This window comes from Natator depressus, chromosome 7 (genome assembly GCF_965152275.1).
Source record: "Natator depressus isolate rNatDep1 chromosome 7, rNatDep2.hap1, whole genome shotgun sequence".
Lineage (NCBI taxonomy): Eukaryota > Metazoa > Chordata > Testudines > Cheloniidae > Natator > Natator depressus.
The window spans coordinates 55,394,392-55,418,455 of NC_134240.1; the positions used below are offsets into that span (position 1 = coordinate 55,394,392).

General features: G+C 43.5%; 1 protein-coding gene across 11 annotated transcripts in view; it reads right to left on the reverse strand.

Annotated features, from left to right (window-relative positions):
• The window catches only part of GBF1 (golgi brefeldin A resistant guanine nucleotide exchange factor 1), a 178,424-nt gene that overhangs the window by 27,334 nt on the left and 127,026 nt on the right, over window positions 1–24,064 (reverse strand). For 6 of the 11 annotated variants that reach the window (XM_074958523.1, XM_074958516.1, XM_074958520.1 and 3 more), the window contains 9 exons: window positions 22,980–23,127; window positions 16,521–16,747; window positions 11,326–11,494; window positions 10,918–11,129; window positions 9,834–9,932; window positions 9,134–9,328; window positions 8,528–8,714; window positions 4,733–4,873; window positions 3,304–3,392 (listed from right to left, as the gene is read on the reverse strand). In XM_074958523.1, the coding sequence (XP_074814624.1) occupies window positions 3,304–3,392; window positions 4,733–4,873; window positions 8,528–8,714; window positions 9,134–9,328; window positions 9,834–9,932; window positions 10,918–11,129; window positions 11,326–11,494; window positions 16,521–16,747; window positions 22,980–23,127 (1,467 nt within the window). The remainder of the gene's footprint in view (window positions 1–3,303; window positions 3,393–4,732; window positions 4,874–8,527; window positions 8,715–9,133; window positions 9,329–9,833; window positions 9,933–10,917; window positions 11,130–11,325; window positions 11,495–16,520; window positions 16,748–22,979; window positions 23,128–24,064) is intronic. The other 5 variants (XM_074958518.1, XM_074958526.1, XM_074958522.1 and 2 more) reach the window with 1 other exon arrangement.

A 24,064-nucleotide genomic window follows, 5' to 3' on the forward strand; every position in this document is an offset into this window, starting at 1 on the left:
ACAGGTGCTCTAGGGGGTCAAAAGCCACAAAACAAAATTACTTCAAAGGCACTGTGAAAAATATGACTGACTTCAGGACTGAATACATTGTTATACTTGTGTGATCTTGGAAGAGGGATCACCCAAAGACAGAAGATCTGCAGACCTCCCTCAGAGACACAACAAAACAACAGTGAACAGCACAAACCACAAAAAGCTTCAAGTCTCACCCAGTGACTAATTCTGATACTACAGGATATCCCGCCCTCCCCAACACTGCTATTCAACTAGAGCAGAGGAAGTTGTAAGATGAACTCCGAACAAATGGCAGGAGATCAGGGCCACTCCTCTACAACAGTAGCCATTGTTATCCAGTATTTCTGGACTACTGGAATCTCATTCTAAACCACTGACAGGAGTACAGGTAGCAAGAGTCCTATGCACCTATGTGGCACACAGAAGCAAAAGACACTAAGGGCTTGGGGTATGTAGATACTACTTATGCCGATGGGAGGGGTTCTCCTGACAGTGTAGACAATCCACCTCACCGAGAGGTGGTAGCTAGGTCCACATAAAAATTCTTCCATCAGCTTAGCACTGTTTATACCGCAGGTTACATTGGTATATGTGGATTTTTCACACCCCTGAGAGAGATAGTTAGTGTACATTACTAGTGTAGACCAGGAGTTAGTTCTTACTTCTCTATAAAGAGTTCAGCAGGTGAGGCAGGAACATCTGGAGCTCTATCAGGACAAGCAAAACCAACTGAGAGTCTGGGACAATAAAACAAACGGCTTTTTTTTTTTTTTTTTTTTTTTTTAAAGACAACTCTATTCTGTTTATACTTGAACAATTTGTGCTTCACGGACCAGGATTATATAACAAAATGTCTACAGTGCAATAGAGCACCTGGTTAAGGAAGGGTTAACTGAAGGTTTTGTAGTGTTAAGAAAACCAAACGCACAAACAGCTACATGAACTTTACTAAAGCCCCAGAATAAATGTCAGTTCCCTGTTAGTCCCCATCACCATGAAACTGCGAGCAATGACCTAGTGAACTAAATTCATGACCATCCCAATTCTAACTCCCCTGGGCTCTCAGTACCTCAGAGCCCATCGCCCACTCCTCTCTATCCCCCCATGTATGTCTGTGTGAACTTTCTCAAAGTACAGTGAAGTACACAGCTCCTGTAGTGTAGAAAACACAGGTATGCAGTCAGGATAACATCTGTTAATGTTTGAGAGATGCACAGATGCTGCTGTGATGAAGCCCAAGTACCTACTTAGCCTACACAGTCTGAGGGGTTACCTCACTGTGGAAAATCACTACTATATATTTGGAGCTGCAGGACGAAAAAAAGGTGTCTATTCCAGACTCTAGGCACCTTTGACAGTTATCTAAAAAAAAATATTTAATAACCTGTATGATATATGGCTAATTAAACCTCTCAGTAAAAGATGTGATCCACCTTTCTTAAACAATGATCCTTAAACAACCTCCTCTCCCCAACAACCTCCATAAAAAGCAGACTTACAGTGGAATGTGAAAGTCAACAAATTTGGTCCTTTTTAGACCACGGGAGGAGAGCAAATTCCAAAGCAGAAAGGCCATTATAGAGAAAATCCTTCCAACGATTCCCTCCCTTATAACTGAGGGAGCTCCAAGTACAGCTCTTACATTAGTTATGGGAAGGAAGGGGGATCTGAGGTACTGCAAGACAGTCCCACACAGTTCAGAGCTGTCTAAATCAGAACCAATGCCTTAAACTCTACTCAAACCCACAGGCAGCCAAAACAGATCACAAGGCACAGATGTAAAGTGCTCACAGTGAAATACCCTGCACATATACATTTTGTGACAATTTTGTTTCTGAATAGATGTAAGATAGCCCCAAGAAAGCACATTATAATCTAGCTGAAGTGACAAAGGCATGAATCACAGTAGTGAAATCTTCATTGGCGAGAAAAGATTGCAGCCTTCTAGCCAGATGCAAGTGTAAAAAGCCATCCTGACCACCACTGAAAGCCAACTCACTCAACCCAAGTTGCAACCACCCATAAAGGGATAGTTAAAATCACCATATCTTTTGATTGCTTGCCCCAGCCTACCAACACCACTCAATTTCATCTGGACTGGGTCTCTGTTACTCATACTGAAATCATCACAACCCACACTTCCTCTCTATGCCTCCTAACAGACTCATATATATGCTGAATGTATGTCTGTACTACAACAGCTCAGCTACAGTGGTGCAGCTGTGCCACCACAGTGTAGATGCTTCCTACATCAATGGAAGGAGTTCTTCCACTGATATGATTAATCCACCCTCCGAAAGGCAGTATCTAGGTCTTCTGTGGACCCAGCTGGGTCTATAGCGGGGCTTAGGTCAACCTAACTATGTCGCATTGGGCATGATATTTTTCACAGCTCTGAGCAACATAGCTAGGTTGATCTAACTGAGGAGTAGACCAAGCCTGAGTGACAGGGAAAACAAGATGGAACCCAGCAGAACTCCACATGAGCGCAATAGTGAAAGAAGAGCAATTACTCAACACTATCCTCTGGGATCTCAGAGCAGCCACATCCACTCCCTCCTGCTCTGCGGTCAGCAGGCATGTCAACACCATCTTGCTTTTGATATCAAAGACAGCTGATAGATCTACCACCACCAGCATGGACACCTGACCTCCATCCAGCTTGAGGAGGAGACCAACTACTAAGCAAGTGCAGTCTCTGTGCCAAACTCAGATTGGACCCTAGATTAACAAGGGTCAAAGAAATTGAGGCATCTAGATATGGGAAGAGTTATCTTGTCACAATCTGTCAATTATTTTACCCACAAAGGGGAGATTAAAGCAATATAATTGGCCAGAATGCCATTTTCAAATGGGGGCTTCTTGAGACCAGGCTGTACCGATGCTTCGGTAAGAGTAGCAAGCAACCCACCCTTCTTGAAGGAGATGTTGACCATCTCCATTAACATTAGGCCCAGCAGTTTCCCCAGTGGCCTCCAACAGCCTGGAGCACCATGGATCCAGAGTACAAGTTCAGGCATGAAATTTCCCCAGCACCTCAGAGCCCTACCAGAGTGAAACTCAAGTAGACACAAAGTAATACCTATTCCCTTAAGACACTGCCTGGCTTCCTCTGATGCAGTTTGGTCCTCAGTGTGTGACTACTCAATTCATTATACACCCAAAGGTCTCAAACGAACATTCTAAAGGTTTGATTAATCACAACAGGCCAAAATGTAAATATTTTATGGAAGAAGAAACAGGGACGATGTCCAGAGAACCAATTTACAGTACGTTAACAGACCGCACCTTCTTTTTGCTCTTAATTTCCATCAGCTCCTGAGTTCTGGGCAGGAGGCAGGAAAACCGAGTAGGCTTCCTGGGGATGTTCTTCTCGGCTAGGAAGGAAAGTGAAAGTGTCATTACAGCCAAACCCTCCCCCACAACAGCATCACTCACTATGGTGCACTGAATGATTTTTCAGTGCCTCCATACAATCACAAAGTCCTGCTGCACTGCCCCTTCTGCCAATGCTATACTATACTACCTCCAGGTGCCCCACCACACACAACGTTCCCATCACTGCTGTAGCGGGGTGGTCACCCCGCTCTGGCTCTGAAGGGGTTAAAACAGCCCTGGGGAGCCAATAGTAAAAGCAGCCCTGCAGAGGGCTGTGGCTGGGGGAAGAGGAGTGAGAACAGCTTGGGGAAGCTGAGTGAGCAGCTGACCACAGCTGGGGCCAGCTCAGTCAGGGCCCAGCTGGCCCTTATAAGAGGGCTAAGGGCCAGAAGCAAGGGAGGCTCACTCTAGCCCTGGAGTGGGAAGGACCAGCTGCCTGGGAGCAAGGTACGTGAGGTGGAGTAGTGCTGGGGAAGGACAAAGGGAGCTGGGGCGCTCCAGCCTGATAAACCCCCAGGCTGGAGGCTTTGGTAAAGGCCCAGAAAGGTACTGGGGCTGCAGAGACAGAGGGTCCTAACCCCTTGCCAATGATGAGTGGCCATTACACTGCGGTCTGCCCCAATGAGCAGGGGTTAGATGATAACTGGCAGTAGCCACTGAAGCAAGGTGGGTTTAGAGGGTTGAAGGTTCCACAGGAAGGGGAGACCCAGAGTGTGGGGCTACTGCTGGGGCAGAACCCCAGGGTAAAGGGCACCAGGCTCTGAGAGGGACACAGATGCCAGCGGCAGGCGAGACATCAGCCTGCAGAGGGCACTCCGAAGGCTGGAAAGAGCTAATTCCCAAGACAACCAGCAGGAGGCGTCGTACCAGTGAGTCATCGCTTTGCTACACTGCTCAGCAACTCCAGTACCACTCACATGCAAAGGAGCTTCTCAGCCATGATAATTTCACACACCCTGTTTATTTTTCTGTCTCCTCTGGGGCTGTTGCAGCCTGAGACTGATGATCCTCTCTTAGAGAGTGCTGTGCTAACCTTGACTATCTGTTGAAAATGCTACCAACAAGGGCAAATCTCATGTGTTTTTGCTACAAGCAAAGGGGACTCACCAGTTCCAAATCTCTCCACACATACAAACATCTACAGTAGCCATGCTCTGTCAAATACACCACATCTAGAGTAACTTGAACGTCCCATGCATATGTACTTCTGGCTCTGATCAGGTTCCGTTAATATGGGTAGCACAGTCCACTATAAGGTATTAATACCAAAGAACATAGGTCTGAACCATTCCCTGCAACAGATGTTCAGTTAGAGTCAAGGTCCTGTGGGGACCATTACCTGCATCACTTCCTCCCTCCAAATCCTGGCAACCCTGCTTCATCTGGTCAGCCATAAGACACCCACTGGTGGGTGGGCATGCCCCGGACAGCTCTGTGACCACACTGGGAGATTTCCCTTCACTCAGCACTCTCTCATTATCTGTGGGCAAAAGAGAAGGCAAGAGAAATCAGCAATAGAAGATGGACAAGAGCTTCTGAATAATCATAATGCCTTTTACTTCAATTGCTGTTCACCACTTGAAGGCCTTTGCATGTCTTACCAAAAGAAAAGACCAGTTACTGACCTTATAGGAACTGAGAGACTTTGAACTGTGTTGTCCTCATTGATTTTGTGACCCCACTCCTTCCCAGCTACTACAAAATCCTGCTTCTCTGGGACTCTGTGTTGACAAAGGAACTGAGGGGCAGCTGGATCCACTCTGCCCTTTACATTCTTGGGTGCGCCAGTTCCTTCTCTAAGATTCCGTATTGGTGAAGGAACTGACACACCCAAGGGTATTAAGAGAAGAATGGGTCTAACTGCCCTCAGTTCCTTTTCCAATACAGAATCCCAGAAGAGAAAGACTTTGTGGTAGCAGAGAAGGTTGAGCAATTTGTGTTGACAACACATCTCAAAGAACCTGTAAGATAGGTAACCATTTTTTCAAGTGATTTTCCACACAGATCCCACTGTTGGTGAGTAAGCAATTATCAGTTTGGTTGGAGATGGGTGCTAGGAGACTTGCTTAAAATAACAACTGCAGAACAAAATAGGCATCTGATGTGGAGGCCTCTACCAAAGTATAGTGTCTTGTAAATGTGTGAACCAAGCTCTCTATAGCTGTCCCAGAAATTTCAGAAATAGGGACATTCTTCAAACTGGCAACAGAGGCTGCATTAGGTCCAGTTAAATGAGCTCTAGTGTGAGTAGGTGGATCTAACCTGGCTAATTCATAAAACGTCCTTATACAGTTGGAGAACACTACCTGAACCTTAACACCCTCTGCAAAGGTCACAGTCAGTCCAGGTGAGTTCCTGAAGGATTGTGCCCTGGTAACGTAGCATGACAATGCCCTTACTACATCACGCATGGGAAATTTAGCTTCCAGGGAGTTGAACGAGGCTTGGGGAAGAAGACTGGAATATGAATAAACTGGTTCATATGGAACCCTGAAACAACTTTGGGCAAGAACTTGGGATGAAGCCTAAGAGTGACCCTGTTCTTATCAAACACTATTATAAGGGGGACCCACCAGGCAGGTGTGACTCTCCCCTACCTGAGCTGATGTAATGGCTACTAAAAAGGAACTCTTCACTGTAGGTGGTAAAAGGAACAGGTTACTAAGGGCTCAAAGGAGAGACCCATCAAACACATTAATACTATAGTGAGATCCCAAGAGCATGAGGTCTCCCAAACCCGGGGAAAAACATGAGTTAGGCTCTTAAGGAATCTAGCCCCTGTAGGATGAGAAAATACAGTGTGGCCCAAGATAGGAGGGGGATGTGCAAATATTGCTGCTAGTTGGGCCCCTGTGGAACAAATAGAAGTCCCAGCTGTTTCAGGGATAAAATAATCCAATATTGTTTAAATGAGTGTTGTCAAGGGAGACAGCTTGTGCTCAGATGCCTTATACAGAACACCTCTTCCACTTAGCTTTGTAACTCAGTCTAGCTGAGACTCTCCTGCTTTGGAGAACATTCTGAGCTACAGCTGAACAGCTTCTTTGGACAGATATCAGCCAGCCAGCATCCAGGCTGTTTGACATAATGATGCTGGGTGCAGCTGTAGGATGTGACCATTGTTGTGTAAGACAACATCAGGCACAGTGGGCAAAGTGACTGGGAGCTGTGATGAGAGGTTCACTGGATCTGAGTACCAGAACTGCCTTGCCCATGCCAGGGCTATCATGATCACTGATTCAGCAACTTGCCTCATCTCCTCAGCATCATGAGGATTGGGAGTGGGAAAGCACATCGGTTCTGGTGTTCAAAGGATGAGAAAGGCAAGTGACAGGGAGTCTAGACTGGAGACCTCTATAAAGCAGATCTGTCCGTTCTTGTTCTGAACTGTGGTGAACAAGTCTATTAATACGTATCCCACTTGCAAAAGATTCTGTGTAACAAATGGTTATTTACTTTATAGTAATTGTGGTACTTCAAGATGTTGTCATCTGCACAGATCCCACTGTAGGTGCACATGCATGTGACACTGAAATCTTTTGAATAGCAGTATCTGTTGGGCTGTGCCCACACCGTGTATACCCTCCCACTTGAGGGCAAAAAGGACAGAGCGACCACAACCATCCCCTCACTTCCTTTAGTAATACAGAGTCCCAAATAAAGAGGGTCCACAGAGATGACACCACCTCAAAGAACCACAATCAATCACTATTAGGGAAGTAACCTCTTCCTTTTCTTTGAAAATTTGATAGGGTAGATACCACTGCAGGTGACTGCTAAGCAGTGCCCTATCTGGAAAGTATGATTGAGGAGCCTTCACTATCACTAACTGAACAGTGACAGTAACACTGCTCTGCCAAATTTTTGCATCTGATCTCGCAGCCAGATCAAGGGCTTAATTTTTATATCAAAGAAAGCGGATTACTCCTCATACTGCCTTGCAAATTTTGGATGCGGAATGCATAGGTTGCACTTTTTGCTCTCGTAGAATGAGCTTTTTATATTTGAAGGGAGAGGAATATCATAGAATATCATGTGATCTATTGATGTACACGATGTGATACATTTTTACGTTCTCTGGGAAGAGATGGCTTGACCTTTGAAGCACCAGAGATGGCGATAAAACAACAGGGGGACAGTCTGAAAGACTTTGCCCTCTGAAGATAGTATAGCAAGTCCCTTGAAACAGCCAAGATATGAAGTTCAGTCTCTCCCAGAGAGAAATGAGGTTTTAGGAAAAAAACAGATACATTACAGATTGGTTTGAATGAAAGCCTGACAGAACCATCTTTAGAGTACTTTTTTGACTCCAATTATGCTACGCAAGGGGTGAGAGAGGGTACTTAGGAGATGACTCCCTACTGTGTCATGATGGGGATTAAGAGGAGTATACCTCTAAAGATAGTGCTGTCCTGTGTGCTGTGGTTCTGCTGTATCCTCCCTAATTGGATAACTAATTGGGAAACGCTGCATCCTTCCTTTTGGCATCCAGAGGATTGCACAGAGGATCTAGCTTTCTGAGTCTACTTAGAGAAGGAATGACGTATGGAACATCACTCAGGGATATGTCCCTCTCCTACGCAAAAAAGGCACTTGGAGTGGACTTTTGCCAGAGTCGGTAAACGGCACTGATTCTTCATATGAGGGGCAGGAGGGGTGGACACCATGTGGACAATCTCTCAAAGAACAGTATGTTTTCAAAGAAAGGGCAACATGCTCTAAGTGGAACAACAGCAGCAGCAAGGTTAGCGCACACGCGCATATACACATTAAACATTTTGTTCTGAAGGATGCCGCAGAGGGACTGTAGCATTCATGGAGCAGAAGACCATTCCAGAGATGTCTATAGAACTGTTAATAGATATGACCATGCCTCCTGCCCTCTCCAGACTGTATCTTGGGACAGACAGTGAGCTCAGTCTCCTTGATCTCAGTTGCCAGTGACCGAATCCCTGAAGTGGAGCGGTCTGACATCAAGGTTTTAAATGCTAAAGTATATTGGAAAGCATGAAACTGGAAGAATGGAAATACATTCTCTTGGAGTTCACTTGCTGAGTGACCAAATGGAGGCATACAAGTGGGTTTAGAATAAAGCTAGGGCTGAACATGGAGATATTAAAAAGAAGGGTCTCACTGTTGCTTGTTTCTTTGGTGCTACTGGCAGTTTCTGTGCTGGGTTTGACCACTTCCTTCTCCTGTTGGTGGATGTTGCTGAGCACTTTGGCCTGGCAGTGTGCTTCAGTGCTATCAATCACTGTCAGCAATGCTTCAAGAGACAGCAGGTGAGTAGTGTAAAGTTGTCCAGAAACTGGAAAGGCATTCTGGGAAATCAAGGAGTTGAATGTCAGATGGTCTCAGATTTAACACCCTTCAAGGCAACTTTGTCCCAGTGCTCTGAAAAGGTAAATGTACAATACAAACCCCCCCCAAACTTTCCACATAACTTTTTGAGAACTCCCATTCATTTTCCCCCGCTTATCCTTACTGTACTCCTTCCAGTTCTTTGATCTTCCAGAACCTAAGTGGTCCTTCTTATCCATACAAAGCTGTTCAACCAGAACCTTTCATCCACCACCATCTGCTCATCTCCCCTCCTCTCAGACTCTCTGCCATCCCTCCTCTTGAGGGACTTTACTCTCCACATCCCCACCTACATCTCCCTCCGAGCCCTGTTCTGGCTCATGTTCTGTAGTCTGCAGCACTAGCTGAAGGGAAGGGCAAAGCAGAGCCTTTTCAGGACCTTGGAGAGCAATTTGGTGAGGTCCTCAAAGAGGTTAGAGCAGTAGTAGTCACAGTCATAGTTTATATAAAGCTCAGTGACAAAGCTGGGGATCCTCCACAGCTGAACAATGGCCTCCAGGGCCATCTCCTTCATCTCATAGGGCATCTTGGGGTTCTCCACAGTGATGATCTCCATCAGCTTCTTTATGTACATCTGGCAGAAACACAGGACAGCTCAGGTTAGGGGAAGAGAAAGGAAAGCAGGACAATACTGAGCTTTCAGGGCTCTTTAAATGGAGGTTTAAGCATTCCCCTTTCACATGTGCTTCACAGTGTGAAATCCTCCACATTTAGTGAATGCTCACTCCAGTAGAAGAACCTCTTCAGGTTCCTGTACACTTAGTAACTTCATACACATTTCAACAGCAAACTCTTAAGGGTGTCACTGAATTATTTTGCCATTCAGAAGACTGAGATTCACTATTCCAAAAAGTTAGAGGCAAGGCAGTTTCAAAAGCACTTTACTGTTTTAATACGAAGGGACCCAGAATAGCCCTCAGAACCCCCCATACAGCTACTAACACCTAGCTGATTGGTACTTGGGCTGTACCCTCTGGAATCAGCGCATGTTACCACCCCATTCTGTATACCCCTACATGTCAAGCAATTATTATTGACCTATTTCATGGGGACCATGCGGTTATATTTCAAAAACTCACTTCCACTTGGAACTTCAGGTGCTCTCTCATGCTCTCAAAGAGAAGGAAGCATACCCTGAGGGAGGCTGCATACAGATTGAGCCGCTCCACACTCAGCAGCTGAGCAAGGAACAGAAACATAAGGAGTGAGAGGTCAAACTACACTATCTGCCCAAGTGAGTAGTACTATTATTGTATCACATAACCGATTTATTTCTGGAAGCAATCCCATCCTCTGTCTCAAGATCTCTCCTACTGTGAATGGCAGTGGCCATGTTTCAAACACTCCTCCCCTGCTTCCAGGGAACTCTAATTTCTCCTTCAACTGTTAGACTTGCTCATTTGTAGAGCATGCATATCTCCTCTGAGCAGAAAGCTAGGTGACTAGCTGCCTCCAAGGATGTCTCTCTAAAGAATGATTAAGTACTTATTCCCAAGTCTCCACCTGCTGCCAGACTGGTCACTTACCATCTTGGGGATACATCTCAAAACCCTGTTTTCCCAGGCCAAGCCATAGAGTGTTGTCACAAAGCTACTGAGACAATGGAACCAAGCCAGTCACGACAGCTCATTAAAATCAGCTTCCTCACCCTCTACCTTGGGGCAAGAAAGGCAGAAGGTTTCCGCCTACTGCTTTAATGAGGGAGGGTGAAGACAGGGATCAAGAGGAGACGTTTCTGCCCTTCAGAACCATTTGAGAATTTGATGAAGAGAAATGGTGAGGGGAAATTATCTGGTACCAGTTTGGGGGCTACGAGTGATCAAACAGTAATATCTGCTGCATGAGAGGAAAAGGATTCAAGAAATGTTGGGGAGGAAGAGTGCCCATGTGTCATCTTCTCCCATATACAGCAACAGTAAGCTAATAGACTCTTACATACATTCTTATGAAGGCCTCTTTCTATCAGAGACACTCCCTCTCCTCTCACTGGGACAGCAATCAGATTTGTGATCGTACATCACAGCTAACCACACCTCAGTTTCCAAAATAAAAGTTCTAGCCAAAGTGAGCTGCAGGGGAGGTGTGCTGGGTTGCTATCATTCCTACCTGGTACACAGGAAAACTCACTAGCACTGTACACCCAGTGGCGAAGCCCAAACTCACTTGAAAAAGGTGCCGGCACAACTCATCTTTCACAAGCCCCAGCAGAGACTGGCAGTTTGCAACAGGGGCAGACTCCAGAGCAACAGTGAGCAGCTGCAGCCCCATGTGGATCATCACCTCCGAGTTGTGGCGGTCATGTGGATTGGTGAGGGAGATGAGGAAGCGGAACAGCTCTCGGATACAAGGCAGACCGTAGGGAACCAGTGCTATTCCTGAGGAAATAAGAGCAGGTAAGAAAATGTAGAGCCTCTATAAGTCTGCTCCCATCTCTTAACGATGCCCATCAAGAAGTACGAAACAATGTTACAGAAAACAGTTCAGGAACAGGAACTCATCTCCCATTTCTCAAGCTGTGGAGTAGCACAGACAGAGGCAGAAAGGACACTGGCAGTATTCCAAAACTCTCACCTTCTTTTTGGGAGGACTGTGTAAAACGTACTCCTCGGGGATTGACATAGTCCATGTCATGAACAGAGGCAGAGTCAGAATGTTCTGCCACAGACGTGCACTCTTCTAGCACCTCTGGGATAGACTCTACTGAGGCCGACTGGGTCTTCTCCACCCTTAGACCTTCATTCTTCATTCATACCAGTCATTTGGGAAGCAAGGAAAAAACAAACAGAGCAACTGTAAACTAACACTGCACCAGCTGCAGGTGAGGCTCATTCACTTAGAGTGGCCAAAGTAGCACCGGGCACTCATGAGTGAGCAAAGCAGAACTCATAATTCAGACAGAAGAAACCTTGTACGTCAATTATAGTCCATCCCCCACAGCCAGTGTGGGAACACTGTCGAGGTGTGTGCCTCAGTATGCTTTAGAAATGTCCACAATGATAGTGCTTCAGCAGCTTCACTTGGAAGATGCTGCCACAGCCCAATCAATCTTACTGCTAGTAGGGCAGATAAAAACTGATTTTAAAAAATCAAAACTTTATTTTTAAATTTAAATTAAACACAGGTTTAGTTTTTAAAAATAAACCTATTTAAAATTACATTTGACATTGACAATCATATTATGGCCTAAACTCATTAGAATGTATCAGTGGCTGAAAGCCCATACTGTTGCACAGGTGTAATTCATAAAATCGTGGGTGTAATAAAGCCAAAAATGGCTGAGAACTTAAAAGTTGGATGGTAGTAGACCACGAATCCCAGTGATGACTGAACCTGGGGATATTCTGAACTAAAAGGGCTATCAACAATGCTTGTAGCTGTTTCCATCACATCACACTGGCTCTACTGACATTCTAGGGTTCAGAGTGACATACACAGACAATCCTGGAATCTTCTTATATAGATTAAAATCATATAAATTACATATAAAAATAATATTAGGCAGTACATGTTTGTTGCCAAGTCTTAAAGAAACCACTGAAGACACCAGTTAAGCGCCTGGAACCAGAGTCTGCTGAAACACTAAACCAACATTTGATGGCATTTGCCTCTTTTGAAAGTGCAGAGAAAATATTTTCTTCATTTCAGTTTATTCAACTAGTTCAGTTCAATGACTAGTTCATTCAGAGTTAAGAAACCAACTGGGAGTTGAAAAAGCAAGGAAGCTTGTTTCCTCTTCCAAACTATGAATAAAACTAGGTGTGAGAGGGTGAGATCTACTAGTTCTACAATCGTGAAAGACATGGTTACCAAAAAGTCAGTTCAATTCACTAACTACAGATAATAAGAATATAAGAATGGCCATACTGGGTCAGACCAAAGGTCCATCCAGCCCAGTATCCTGTCTACCGACAGTGGCCAATGACAGATACCGCAGAGGGAGTGAACCTAACAGGTAATGATCAAGTGATCTCTCTCCTGCCATCCAGCTCCACCCTCTGACAAACAGAGGCTAGGGACACCATTCCTTACCATCCTGGCTAAAAGCCATTAATGGACTTAACCTCCATGAATTTATCCAGCTCTCTTTAAAACCCTGTTATAGTCCTAGCCTTCACAACCTCCTCAGGCAAGGAATTCCACAGGTTGACTGTGCGCTGTGTGAAGAACTACTTCCTTTTACTTGTTTTAAACCTGCTGCTCATTAATTTCCTTTGGTGGCCCCTAGCTCTTATACTATGGGAACAAGTAAATAACTTTTCCTCATTCACTTTCTGCACACCACTCATGATTTTATATAGCTCTATCATATCCCCTCTTAGTCTCCTCTTTTCCAAGCTGAAAAGTCCTAGCCTCTTTAATCTCTCCTCATATGGGACCCGTTCCAAACCCCGAATCATTTTAGTTGCCCTTCTCTGAACCTTTTCTAATGCCAGTATATCTTTTTTGAGATGAGGGGACCACATCTGTATGCGGTATTCAAGATGTGGGCGTACCATGGATTTATATAAGGGCAATAAGATAATTTCCATCTTATTCTCTATCCCTTTTTTTAAATGATTCCTAACATCCCGTTTGCTTTTTTGACTGCCACTGCACACTGCATGGATGTCTTCAGAGAACTATCCACAATGACTCCAAGATCTTTCTCCTGATTAGTTGAAGCTAAATTAGCCCCCATCATATTCTATGTATAGTTGGGGTTATTTTTTTCCAATGTGCCATTACTTTACGTTTATCCACATTAAATTTCATTTGCCATTTTGTTGCCCAATCGCTTAGTTTTGTGAGATCTTTTTGAAGTTCTTCACAGTCTGCTTTGGTCTTAACTATCTTGAGCAGTTTAGTATCATCTGCAAACTTTGCCACCTCACTGTTTACCCCTTTCTCCAGATCATTTATGAATAAGTTGAATAGGATTGGTCCTAGGACTGACCCTTGGGGAACGCCACTAGTTACCCCTCTCCATTCTGAAAATTTACCATATATTCCTATCCTTTGTTCCCTGTCTTTTAATCGGTTCTCAATCCATGAAAGGATCTTCCCTCTTATCCCATGACAACTTAATTTACTAAGAGCCTTTGGTGAGGGACCCTGTCTTGTCAAAGGCTTTCTGGAAATCTAAGAACACTATTGTTCACTGGATTCCCCTTGTCCACATGTTTGTTGACCCCTTCAAAGAACTCTAATAGATTAGTAAGACACGATCTCCCTTTACAGAAACCATGTTGACTTTTGCGCAACAATTTATGTTCTTCTAGGTGTCTGACAATTCTATTCTTTACTATTGTTTCAACAAATTTGCCCAGTACCGACGTTAGACTTACCGGTCTGTAATTGCCAGGATCACCTCTAGAGCCCTTCTTAAATATTGCTGTTACGTTAGCTATCTTCCAGTTATTGGGTACAGTAGCTGATTTAAAGGACAGGGTACAAACCATAGTTAATAGTTCCGCAGTTTCACATTTGAGTTCTTTCAGAACTCTTGGGTGAATGCCATCTGGTCCCGGTGACTTGTTACTGTTCAGTTTCTCAATTAATTCCAAAACCTCCTCTAGTGACACTTCAATCAGTGACAATTCCTCAGATTTGTCACCTACAAAAGACGGCTCAGGTTTGGGAATCTCCCTAACATCCTCAGCCGTGAAGACTGAAGCAAAGAATTCATTTAGTTTCTCTGCAATGACTTTATCGTCTTTAAGTGTTCCTTTTGTATCTCGATCATCCAGGGGCCCTACTGGTTGTTTAGCAGGCTTCCCGCTTCAGATGTACTCAAAAAACCTTTTGAGTTTTTGGCTAGCTGTTCTTCAAACTCCTTTTTGGCTTTCCTTATTACATTTAATTTGGCAGTGTTTATGCTCCTTTCTATTTACCTCACTAGGATTTGACTTCCACTTTTTAAAAGATGCCTTTTTATCTCTCACTACTTCTTTTACATGGTTGTTAACCCACGGTGGCTCTTTTTTAGTTCTTTTACTGTGTTTTTTCATTTGGGGTATACATTTAACTTGAGCCTCTATTATGGTGTCTTTGAAAAGTGTCCATGCAGCTTGCAGGGATTTCACTCTAGTCACTGTACCTTTTAATTTCTGTTTAACCTCCTCAATTTTTGCATAGTTCCCCTTTCTGAAATTAAATGCCACAGTGTTGGGCTGTTGAGGTGTTCTTCCCACCACAGAAATGTTAAATGTTATTATATTAGATCACTATTTCCAAGCGGTCCTGTTATAGTCATACATATATGATCCTCTTGGACCCGATCCTGCGCTCCACTCAGGACTAGATTGAGAATTGCCTCTCCCCTTGTGGGTTCCTGTATCAGCTGCTCCAAGAAACAGTCATTTAAAGTATCGAGAAATTTTGTCTCTGCATTTCGTCCTCAGGTGACATGTACCCAGTCAATGTGGGGATAACTAAAATCCGCCACTATTATTGAGATTTTTATTTTGATAGCCTCTCTAATCTCCCTTAGCATTTCATTGTCACTATCACTGCCCTGGTCAGGTGGTCGATAATAGATCCCTACTGTTATAGTCTTATTAGAGCATGGAATTACTATCCATAGAGATTCTATGGAACATGTGGATTCATTTAAGATTTTTATTTCATTTGATTCTACATTTTCTTTCACATATAGTGCCATGCCCCCCCGCACAACCTGTTCTGTCCTTCCAATATATTTTGTACCCCGGAATGATTGTGTACCATTGATTGTCCTCACAATATTTCCTTTGTTTAAAAAAAACAAACCAGTTAATTCGAAACGCAAAACATGTTTTGAAAAACTTTTCGATAAAAACTTTTCTTCTTATGAATTCAGCACCTTTAAGGTTGCTTTGTTTAATTAAAAACAATTAAAATGCTGTTCGCGCATTTAATTGAATTTGAATTTCCACAAAATGACACAAATCACAAATAAAAAACTTATTCTAGTAAAGAAATGCATCATTCACCATTTTCTAACAATCAAAAAGGAGAAATTAAGAGTCTGAATAAATGCAAATTAACCTGTAATTGCTTAAATAAATGTATATAGTGTATCCTAGTTAGCAAAAAGAAGCAAACAATTTAGTGTAAAGGTTATCTTTAGTAGCAAACTAACATGTTTTAAAGGTTACCAGCTAATGAGAATGAACCTTTCTTTAGGAAAATAACTAAAATGTACAAATGCAAAACATGATTAAAATCAAATCATTTAAACCAAGGTTTCTGACTTGATGACTTATATCACTTAAATTTAAACCAATCTACTCAGCCTGCTAGTAAGTTTTTGGTCTACATAGTACACTTTTCTTTTTAATTGCACCAGATTATATCAAGTCATACTCCCTGCCTTGGCAAGACCAAATGCAAGCGCACATGCACCAAGCAATCATCAAAAACTCCTCTACAAATTAAAAAATTGAGGCTGGAAAATTATTACTGAAGACAGCAAAAAGGGATCACACCAAACTTCAGCCATCTCTGCCTTTATTAGTTACTCCTTTAATTAAGGCTGGTGTAATGGAAACATTGGAAAGGATACAGCTACACAGAAACTGGACCACACAGTTACCCTTTGACAATGGCCAGTCTTGAGGAGAGAATGGACACATAATGCACCCAAACGATGCAATTCTATGCTATTAAGGGACATTAGTTCCTGACCCCTTTCTAAGCTCCTAACTATTGCATAGCACTAGTGACACTGACCAAAGGGAGGGCATAAATACAGACACTAGATCTATTGGCTTTGGAGTTGCCTCATCTGCACAGGATCATGCTCATACCTGGGATTCAGGCTGGTGTGGATGCTCAGCGTCTCTCTCACTTGAAGGCATTGCTGCACTAAGTCCCAAAGAGTTGACCTGGTCCAAGTCTGTAAGATCTTCCTTGGAGGTGGTTTGGGAGGACAACTCCAAGCCACTGTCTGTAGCAGGACTGACTGCAGAGGAGGTGTTTTCTGAACTTCCAGATGAGATGGGAGAAGGAGCATCAATAAAAGTAACTCCATCTACTGAGGAGAAACAGCAGCAACAGGTTAGTGAAACTGTGACACCACCCCTTCCCCATCCTTATTACATGTTGAAACAGCAACAAATAATTGCTTTAACCTGGATCATGCTGCACCACAAATGAACTCTCAAAATGACATAAGAATGCAGAAGACTCAGATAAATGAGGTATCAGCAAGCCAAGCAGATCACAAGAAGAAAGACTGGCAACTCCCTGTTATCATATAGTAGATGGATTCTAACAGACCCAGTGAACAAATGAAGACCATATTCAAATAGAATGCATATATTTAGCTAAAATGGGAGAAGGCAGGCAAGATGGCTGTACTTGACACAATCTGGAGGGGAAACAGGGCAGAGCAGACGCCAGGAGGGATATCAAATCAGACTTGAGGCCCTGCAGGAGATGGTCCTTTCCCTGCACTCCAAGTTGTCTGAACTGGAGGTACAGACTAGCCTGTGGGGAGGCAGGGCAGGAGACAGACACTTCATATGTCACAGCTACAAGGGAAAAGACCAGAGGAGCTCCAGTCAGAAGGCTTTAAGTACATTAAAATGGCTCCTCCCCCTTCAAAGCATCTCTGGACACTGAGGGACTTTAAGGGAGGACTGGTTGGCGCATCCAGAAAAAGGAAGAACAAAGTCTAGAAGTGACAGCAAGAGACCTTCCATATTCTGCAGATAAGGCCAATATAGGATTGCACTCCAGCTGTGAGTTTATAGTCAACAGCTCCTAAAACAGTAAGCCAATCAGAATGAAGGCCAGAAACACAGGTCTAGCACAGATCCTCAGTTAACAGATGAAGTCTTCAAATGCTGACATGTCACTCAAGAAACAGTTGAAGAGGAAGTGTTTTTTGTTGAAGCAATGAGACAAGCTACTTTTATCTCAGACATTGAAGCAGGAGGACCTGTGCTGAAAGTTGCTCTTTAATGAACATGTTGGTTTGACAAACCCAAAGATTTCTATCCCTACTCTGATCTTACTGAATTCCCAGGTCTCAGGATTGAGAAATTTGAAGTTTTTCCTCTCAGGCCATTTAACTCATTCCATCTTAAGCTGGTGAGTAAGAACTTGATAGCTTAGTGTTAGAAATATTTTGATTGATATGGTTGTAAATCCATCCTCTTTCATTAATAAAAATTCGGGATGATTTGTCGGTTTAGATATTGCTAGGGCCTCCAGCATCACAGACTGAGCATCAAGGTGGCTGCAGCTCCATTTCATTATTTTGGAGAATTACTCTTAAAATAGCTATGCCCTGTATATTTAATACTTGGTAACAATCTTACTGTTCAGAAAAGAATGAACTGGAGGAGAGGAAAGCCACTGTGACTGATACTGGTCTGCCTATCTAAGTCAGAAGACAATCTGGGAGGCCCTGATCAGAAAACTGTATAATTTAGGAATGTGACAATTCCAAACAACTGGAAACTGACAAATTAACGAGAACTAGGGTTTGTCTACAGAGTGCCGGCAAAGCATGCCAGAAGGGTGAGATACATGAAGCACTAACATGCTGCGCTCTCACTACCCCACATAGACCCTGATGGCACACTCTAAAAAGTGCCTAATGTGCATTAACGTGAACTAGGTACCTTTCAGGCTATGTCTACACCAGTGGTTCTCAAACTTCACTGCATCGTGACCCCCTTCTGACAACAAAATTATCAGATGACCCCAGAAGGGGGACCAAAGACCAAGCCCCGCCGCCCGGGGAAGGGAAGAGTGGGATACACCCAAAGCTGAAGCCCAAGGGCTTCTGTCCTGGGCAGGGTGGGGGATGTAACCTTAGCCCTGGACGGTGAGGACTGGGCTTCAGACTTGCTGGGGCCCAGGGCCAACACCAGTGGGCCTCAGTTTGAGAACCCCGAGTCTACACTGTGGACCTTACAGCAGCACAGCTGTACCGCTGCAGCTGCACTGCTGTAAGGTCTCCTGTGTAGACACACTATATCGAGAGCTCTCCCACCAGCATAATTAAACCACCCCCCAAAGAGCTGCATCTCCCACCAACATAGCGTTGTCCACACCGGCGCTTTTGTCAGTGAAATTTATGTCAGCCAGGAGTGTGTTTTTTTCACACCCAACTGACAAAAAGTTTTGTCAACAAAAGTGCTAGTGTAGACAAAGCCTTAGTGCGTACCAGCAGCGTCTGCCTGGGACAGTTAGAGCGCTTTAAAAATCACACCTATCTAGTGCATTTTGCCAGCGCTGTATAGACAAGTTCTTATACTCCTTTCAAGACCAAAGTTTAAATTTTCCTTTTTCAATATTGCAACAATCCCTCTTGACTCACAGATCTTTAAGGACCCAAGTGCACAACCTTACTCACCCAGAGAACTCACTCAATCTGAATAGTCTCCTTGACTTCTCTGGCACTACTGGTACAAGTGAGTGCCCTCCAGGAGTAAGAGTAACTCCACTTAGGAAGGAACAATCAATTCAACAATTTGCACACATACAAAATTGGAAATGACTGCCTAGGAAGGAGTACTGCAGAAAGGAACTGGGGGTCATAGTGGATCACAAGCTAAATATGAGTCAACAGTGAAATGCTGTTGCAAAAAAAGCAAACATCATTCTGGGATGTATTAGCAGGAATATTGTAAGCAAGACACGAGAAGTAATTCCTCCGCACTGATTAGGCCTCAACTGGAGTAGTGTGTCCAGTTCTGGGTGCCACACTTCAGGAAAGATGTGGACAAACTGGAGAAAGTCCAAAGAAGAGCAACAAAAACGTAGATCTAGAAGATGTGACCTATAAGGTAAGATTGAAATGGGTTTGTTTAGTCTGGAGAAGAGAAGACAGAGGGGACATGATAACAGTTTTCAAGTACATAAAAGGTTGTTACAAGGAGGAGGGGGAAAAATTGTTCTTCTTAACTTCTGAGGATAGGACAGGAAGCAATAGGTTTAAATTGCAGCAAGGGTGGTTTAGGTTGGACATTAGGAAAAACTTCCTAACTGTCAGAGTGGTTAAGCACTGGAATAAATTGCCATGGGAGGTTGTGGAATCTCCGTCACTGGGGATTTTTAAGAGCAGATTGGACCCGTCAGGGATGGTCTAGATAATACTTAGTCCTGCCTTGAGTGCAGGGGACTGGACTAGATGACCTCTTGAGGTCCTTTCCAGTTCTATGATTCTATTATTCTAACTGGGCCCTACATCACTGAACCTAACTCTATTCACTCCTCAATAGCCACCCTCTGATCAACATGTTAATCTGACAAGTTTGCCTCCTTATCAAAACAAGTCCAAATCATTCCTTCTCCCAACCTATCCAGGCCAGGTATGAAAAAATGCTCACAGTAAACAATTATTTGGCTGATTTATTTGGTCCCCATAGTCTGCTCAACTCTGAAGAACTACAAAAAAAGCAAAGTGTCCCAGATCCTAATTCTTTTCCTACTTTCATTGGAAACATTCCAGAGAATTGCATACATGAGAAATGGGCATTGGCCTAGCTCACCTGGAATCTATTCTGAACAACACAGCCCCTTGTATCTATCATATACAAATTGCTTCCTGTTCCAAATGTCTATGGTTAGAATAGCAGGGGGGTATACTACAGGACAGAAGATTGATTAATGTTCTCAGGAATTACATTTCCTCATTTTAGCATTATTGCTGAGGCAGATACAAGAGAAACTGCACATAATTATTACTCCGCTGCTCAGAAACTAATTTATTCCCCCTGGGTTGACCATGTCTGAAACATGGCATACAAGTAGCGGACTGGAACCACTGGAGGTTGTTGTGCTGCCCACACTGGAGAAGACATCATCAACACTGTGGAACTGTTTAGACCTTGTGGGGCTTCTATTTAGAGAAGTGCCTGTACTACAGGAGCTTCCTTCTTCAGTTAAGAACTACCTAAAACTGTTCCTTGGTGCAGCATGAAAAATAATCCTGGGACTGGATGGACTCTTCCCACCTTTACTGCTACTAGAGAGCAAACCCTGCAGGAACTGGTGACTTCTGTTCTTTATTCTTGCTGTTTTTTCCTCTCCATAAACAGAATTGGAGACCGTTTCTGAGCTCTCTCCCTGAAACTATGTGAAAGGATGGCAGATTAAAGGAGAAATGAACTAGACAGATATGGAGGTATTTAAAGGGGGTGCTCTCACCTATTAAGGGGACAGGATGGGTAGGAGTCTGAGTCTATTTCTTTACTTTCTATTCTTAACTTCATTTCAGCATATCATGAGGATGCAGACCCACACTGACCCATGCTTCCCTTCAACTTAATCAATAACTGTCATGAATATATACAGTATCAAGATTAAATGAAAAATCCAGGGAAACAACATCTAATAAATTCAGACACAAGAATACAATATGCCTTGAAATAAGAGAAGGATGCATTTTCAACTTGCTCTACAGAATCTATAAAACCTGGCAGGTGTCTCAGATTCCAGTGAAATATGTTGGCATGGCAAGAAAACTGAGTAGTAGGAAGGAAAGGAAAACAATTTAAAACAGAAAGGCAAGAGTTATTCCTGTAATTCCTCAATCAAACTGAGTTTCAGCAGAAGCCAAATGAACATGAGAAGGGTCCGAACATTTTCATCATCTCCACATGTCAGGTGGATGCTCCAGAATCTAAGTTTTCATTTAAGACAAACTCCCATGTTTATAGCCTTCAGGGTTGTGAAGGAAAATCTTGAAAATATGAAGCAAGTACTGAAAGTCACATTGCAGAGCATGTTAACAGAATAAATGAACAAACCAGAGTTATACATTATAAATTTGCATATGAAACCTGTGGTTTTGTTTAGTAGTGTGTGTTGTATGGCTGAGCTGGGTTTTTTGTAAGGCAAAAGGCAAATATAAAAAATAAACAAACTTCTGCTACATAAGATAAATGGAGTCAACTTTGCATTTTCCCCCTCCCTGGTGTATATCCTGGTTGCAATTTAGAGAAAATTGTTAAATAATGGCACGGGAATGTCAGAGTTAAGGATGTGTGCTGTAGTAGGATTCGTTTTTTTCATGTATGCACCCAGGGTGACAGATTGTTGAAATGAAACTGAATGTCAGAGAAGGTATTAATTTGTTGGTGTAAGGAGTAGGCTAATATTTGGATGTTTGTATTATGTTGGCTGTAATTTGCTCTACCTTATGATTTCCTTACTTTTCAACGTTTGCACTGTTGTGAGAAAACACCCTAAACAGCCTTTTAGTGCAGGCAGTATGCTTCAGAGCTGTGTACTCTACATAACTATTATAGCAACCTTCCTGTCTGCTTCCTTTCATTGCTATTGTTTACGTCTGATCTGTCAAAATTTAAAGAGCACATGAGAACAGAATCTACTCCACAGCCAAGAGAACCTATGTGCCCAAATTAAAAGTTAAAGACTGAGACTGTGCCGTCTGTCTATTACAGCACAGCCACGGGGCATGCAAATTCTCCCTTCTCTCTGTATCATAGTACTACAGAGTAGCACACTTTGTGGTTTCTGAAGGCAGAGCTTAAGACACAAAGGGCTCCTTGTATTTCTCTAGTCCCCTCACATGGTCCTTCATTACAAGGACTTCCTGCAACTCCCCCCACCCTCATGCCAAGGGCTCTCTCTCCCTGACCCTCCATTCTTCCCCCTCCCTGAATGTGTGCACCCCATCACATTCTTCTCTTCCCCAAATGCCAGGGGCTCTGTGTGCACCCCTCTTCCCCTGCCTTGATACCTGGGTCTGTGTGTTCCCATTCTCCCCTTGAGGTCCATGCTTCCACACCCACCTGCCCAACTCCCTCCTTTGGGTCTTTGCTTCCATCACCATCACTACTCCCCATCCCTCCATTCTCTTGCAGGTTCCTCTATCTCCCCACACACTCTCAGCCCCTTCTCTCCTTTGTGTCCCCACCCCCCAGCAGGTCCCTGCTTCCCCCACCTTCACCTAATCTCCCAGTCTTCCCCAAGTCCCTGATTCCTCCGCATCCCCTTTGCTCCAGTCCCTGCAGGTTCCCCCACCATCCTCCCTATAAGGTGCATTACCAACAAACAGAGGAATGCTGTTGAGTTGCACCTAGAGCAGTAAGTATTCCCTCCTTCTCATACACTTCTTTCTGGGCTTGGATAATTGTGGGATGTGTGCTGCTAGGACCTCTGAAGACTAACACAGACTAAATACAGAAAAACTGAGTGGGAAAACTGAAAGAAAAAATAAAGAGGTACAGCATAGGACTATAAAATGGACGACACCCATCCTTTGGAAACAGGTTTCCACTTACCTGTGATGTTACTGGGCATAACAGTACCATTGGTGGCTGGTTGCTCTGTCCCTGGAGAGACCTTGGTTGCATGGCGAGGGGGCCTTGGAGATCTCTTTTGTTTTTTCCATTTAGATGAATCACTCATCCCTCCTGCTCTCATTTTCAGCTGTGAATAGTGAACACCAAGAACATCAAAACAGCAACATTGTGCAGCACAAAAGACCACAAATATCTAGCTCTGAAAGGCTGCCCCAAAGTCACAAAAACAGGCAGTAGCACCCCACTATATCACACAAACCAAGCACCTCAAAGACATGCAACCTAGCCCACAGCACCCTTCTCCAAAAGCCCACATTCTAGCCGACATCCCCACCCCGATTCAGGAGCATCATTCAATCCAAGTCCCAGGATGCTATTTTTCAGTCAACGTCTCCCTGCTTTACACTAAAATGCGGTCTTCTCAAAGACTGCCCTCCAGATGCATCTCAAACATTTTCACTTTTGCCTGTTAGGTCCCTGCTAATGTTTTAAATGATACTCTCCTAGCAACTCTAAAGACATTTAAGTAGGCACCAATTCAAACCTTTTAAGGGAGCTTCTATAAAAATGACAGAGTAGGGTTAGGAATTAAGATTTTGTCATCCAGTGCAACTCCGTATCTTTTGTAGTTCTCAGTCACACTTATATCCTGTCATACCTTACCTGACCTTGAATCTCTGCAGCAACGTGGCCTTCACTTTTCCCTTTAGGAGTCTATTCCATGATCCAGTCAATTTCCTTAACACCATATTTTTCCTTTAGCTCTTGGGAAACTAATTCCTTTTCTTTGTTAAATTAACTTGATGGTATCAGACAGCAACCATGTCCCCCTTAATCTAGATTTTAACTTTTACTCCCCTTTGTTTCTACATCTAATCTAACCTTTGAATTGTTTTTGTCCTTCGTACTTTTTCTAGTTCTTATATTCTTCCTAAATTGTGCAGACTAAGGCTGCGTCTACACTGCCACTTTCAGCACTAAAACTTTTGTCGTTCAGGGGTGTGAAAAAAACCCCAAGTGACAAACAAGTTTTAGTGCCAAAAAGTGCCAGTACAGACAGCGCT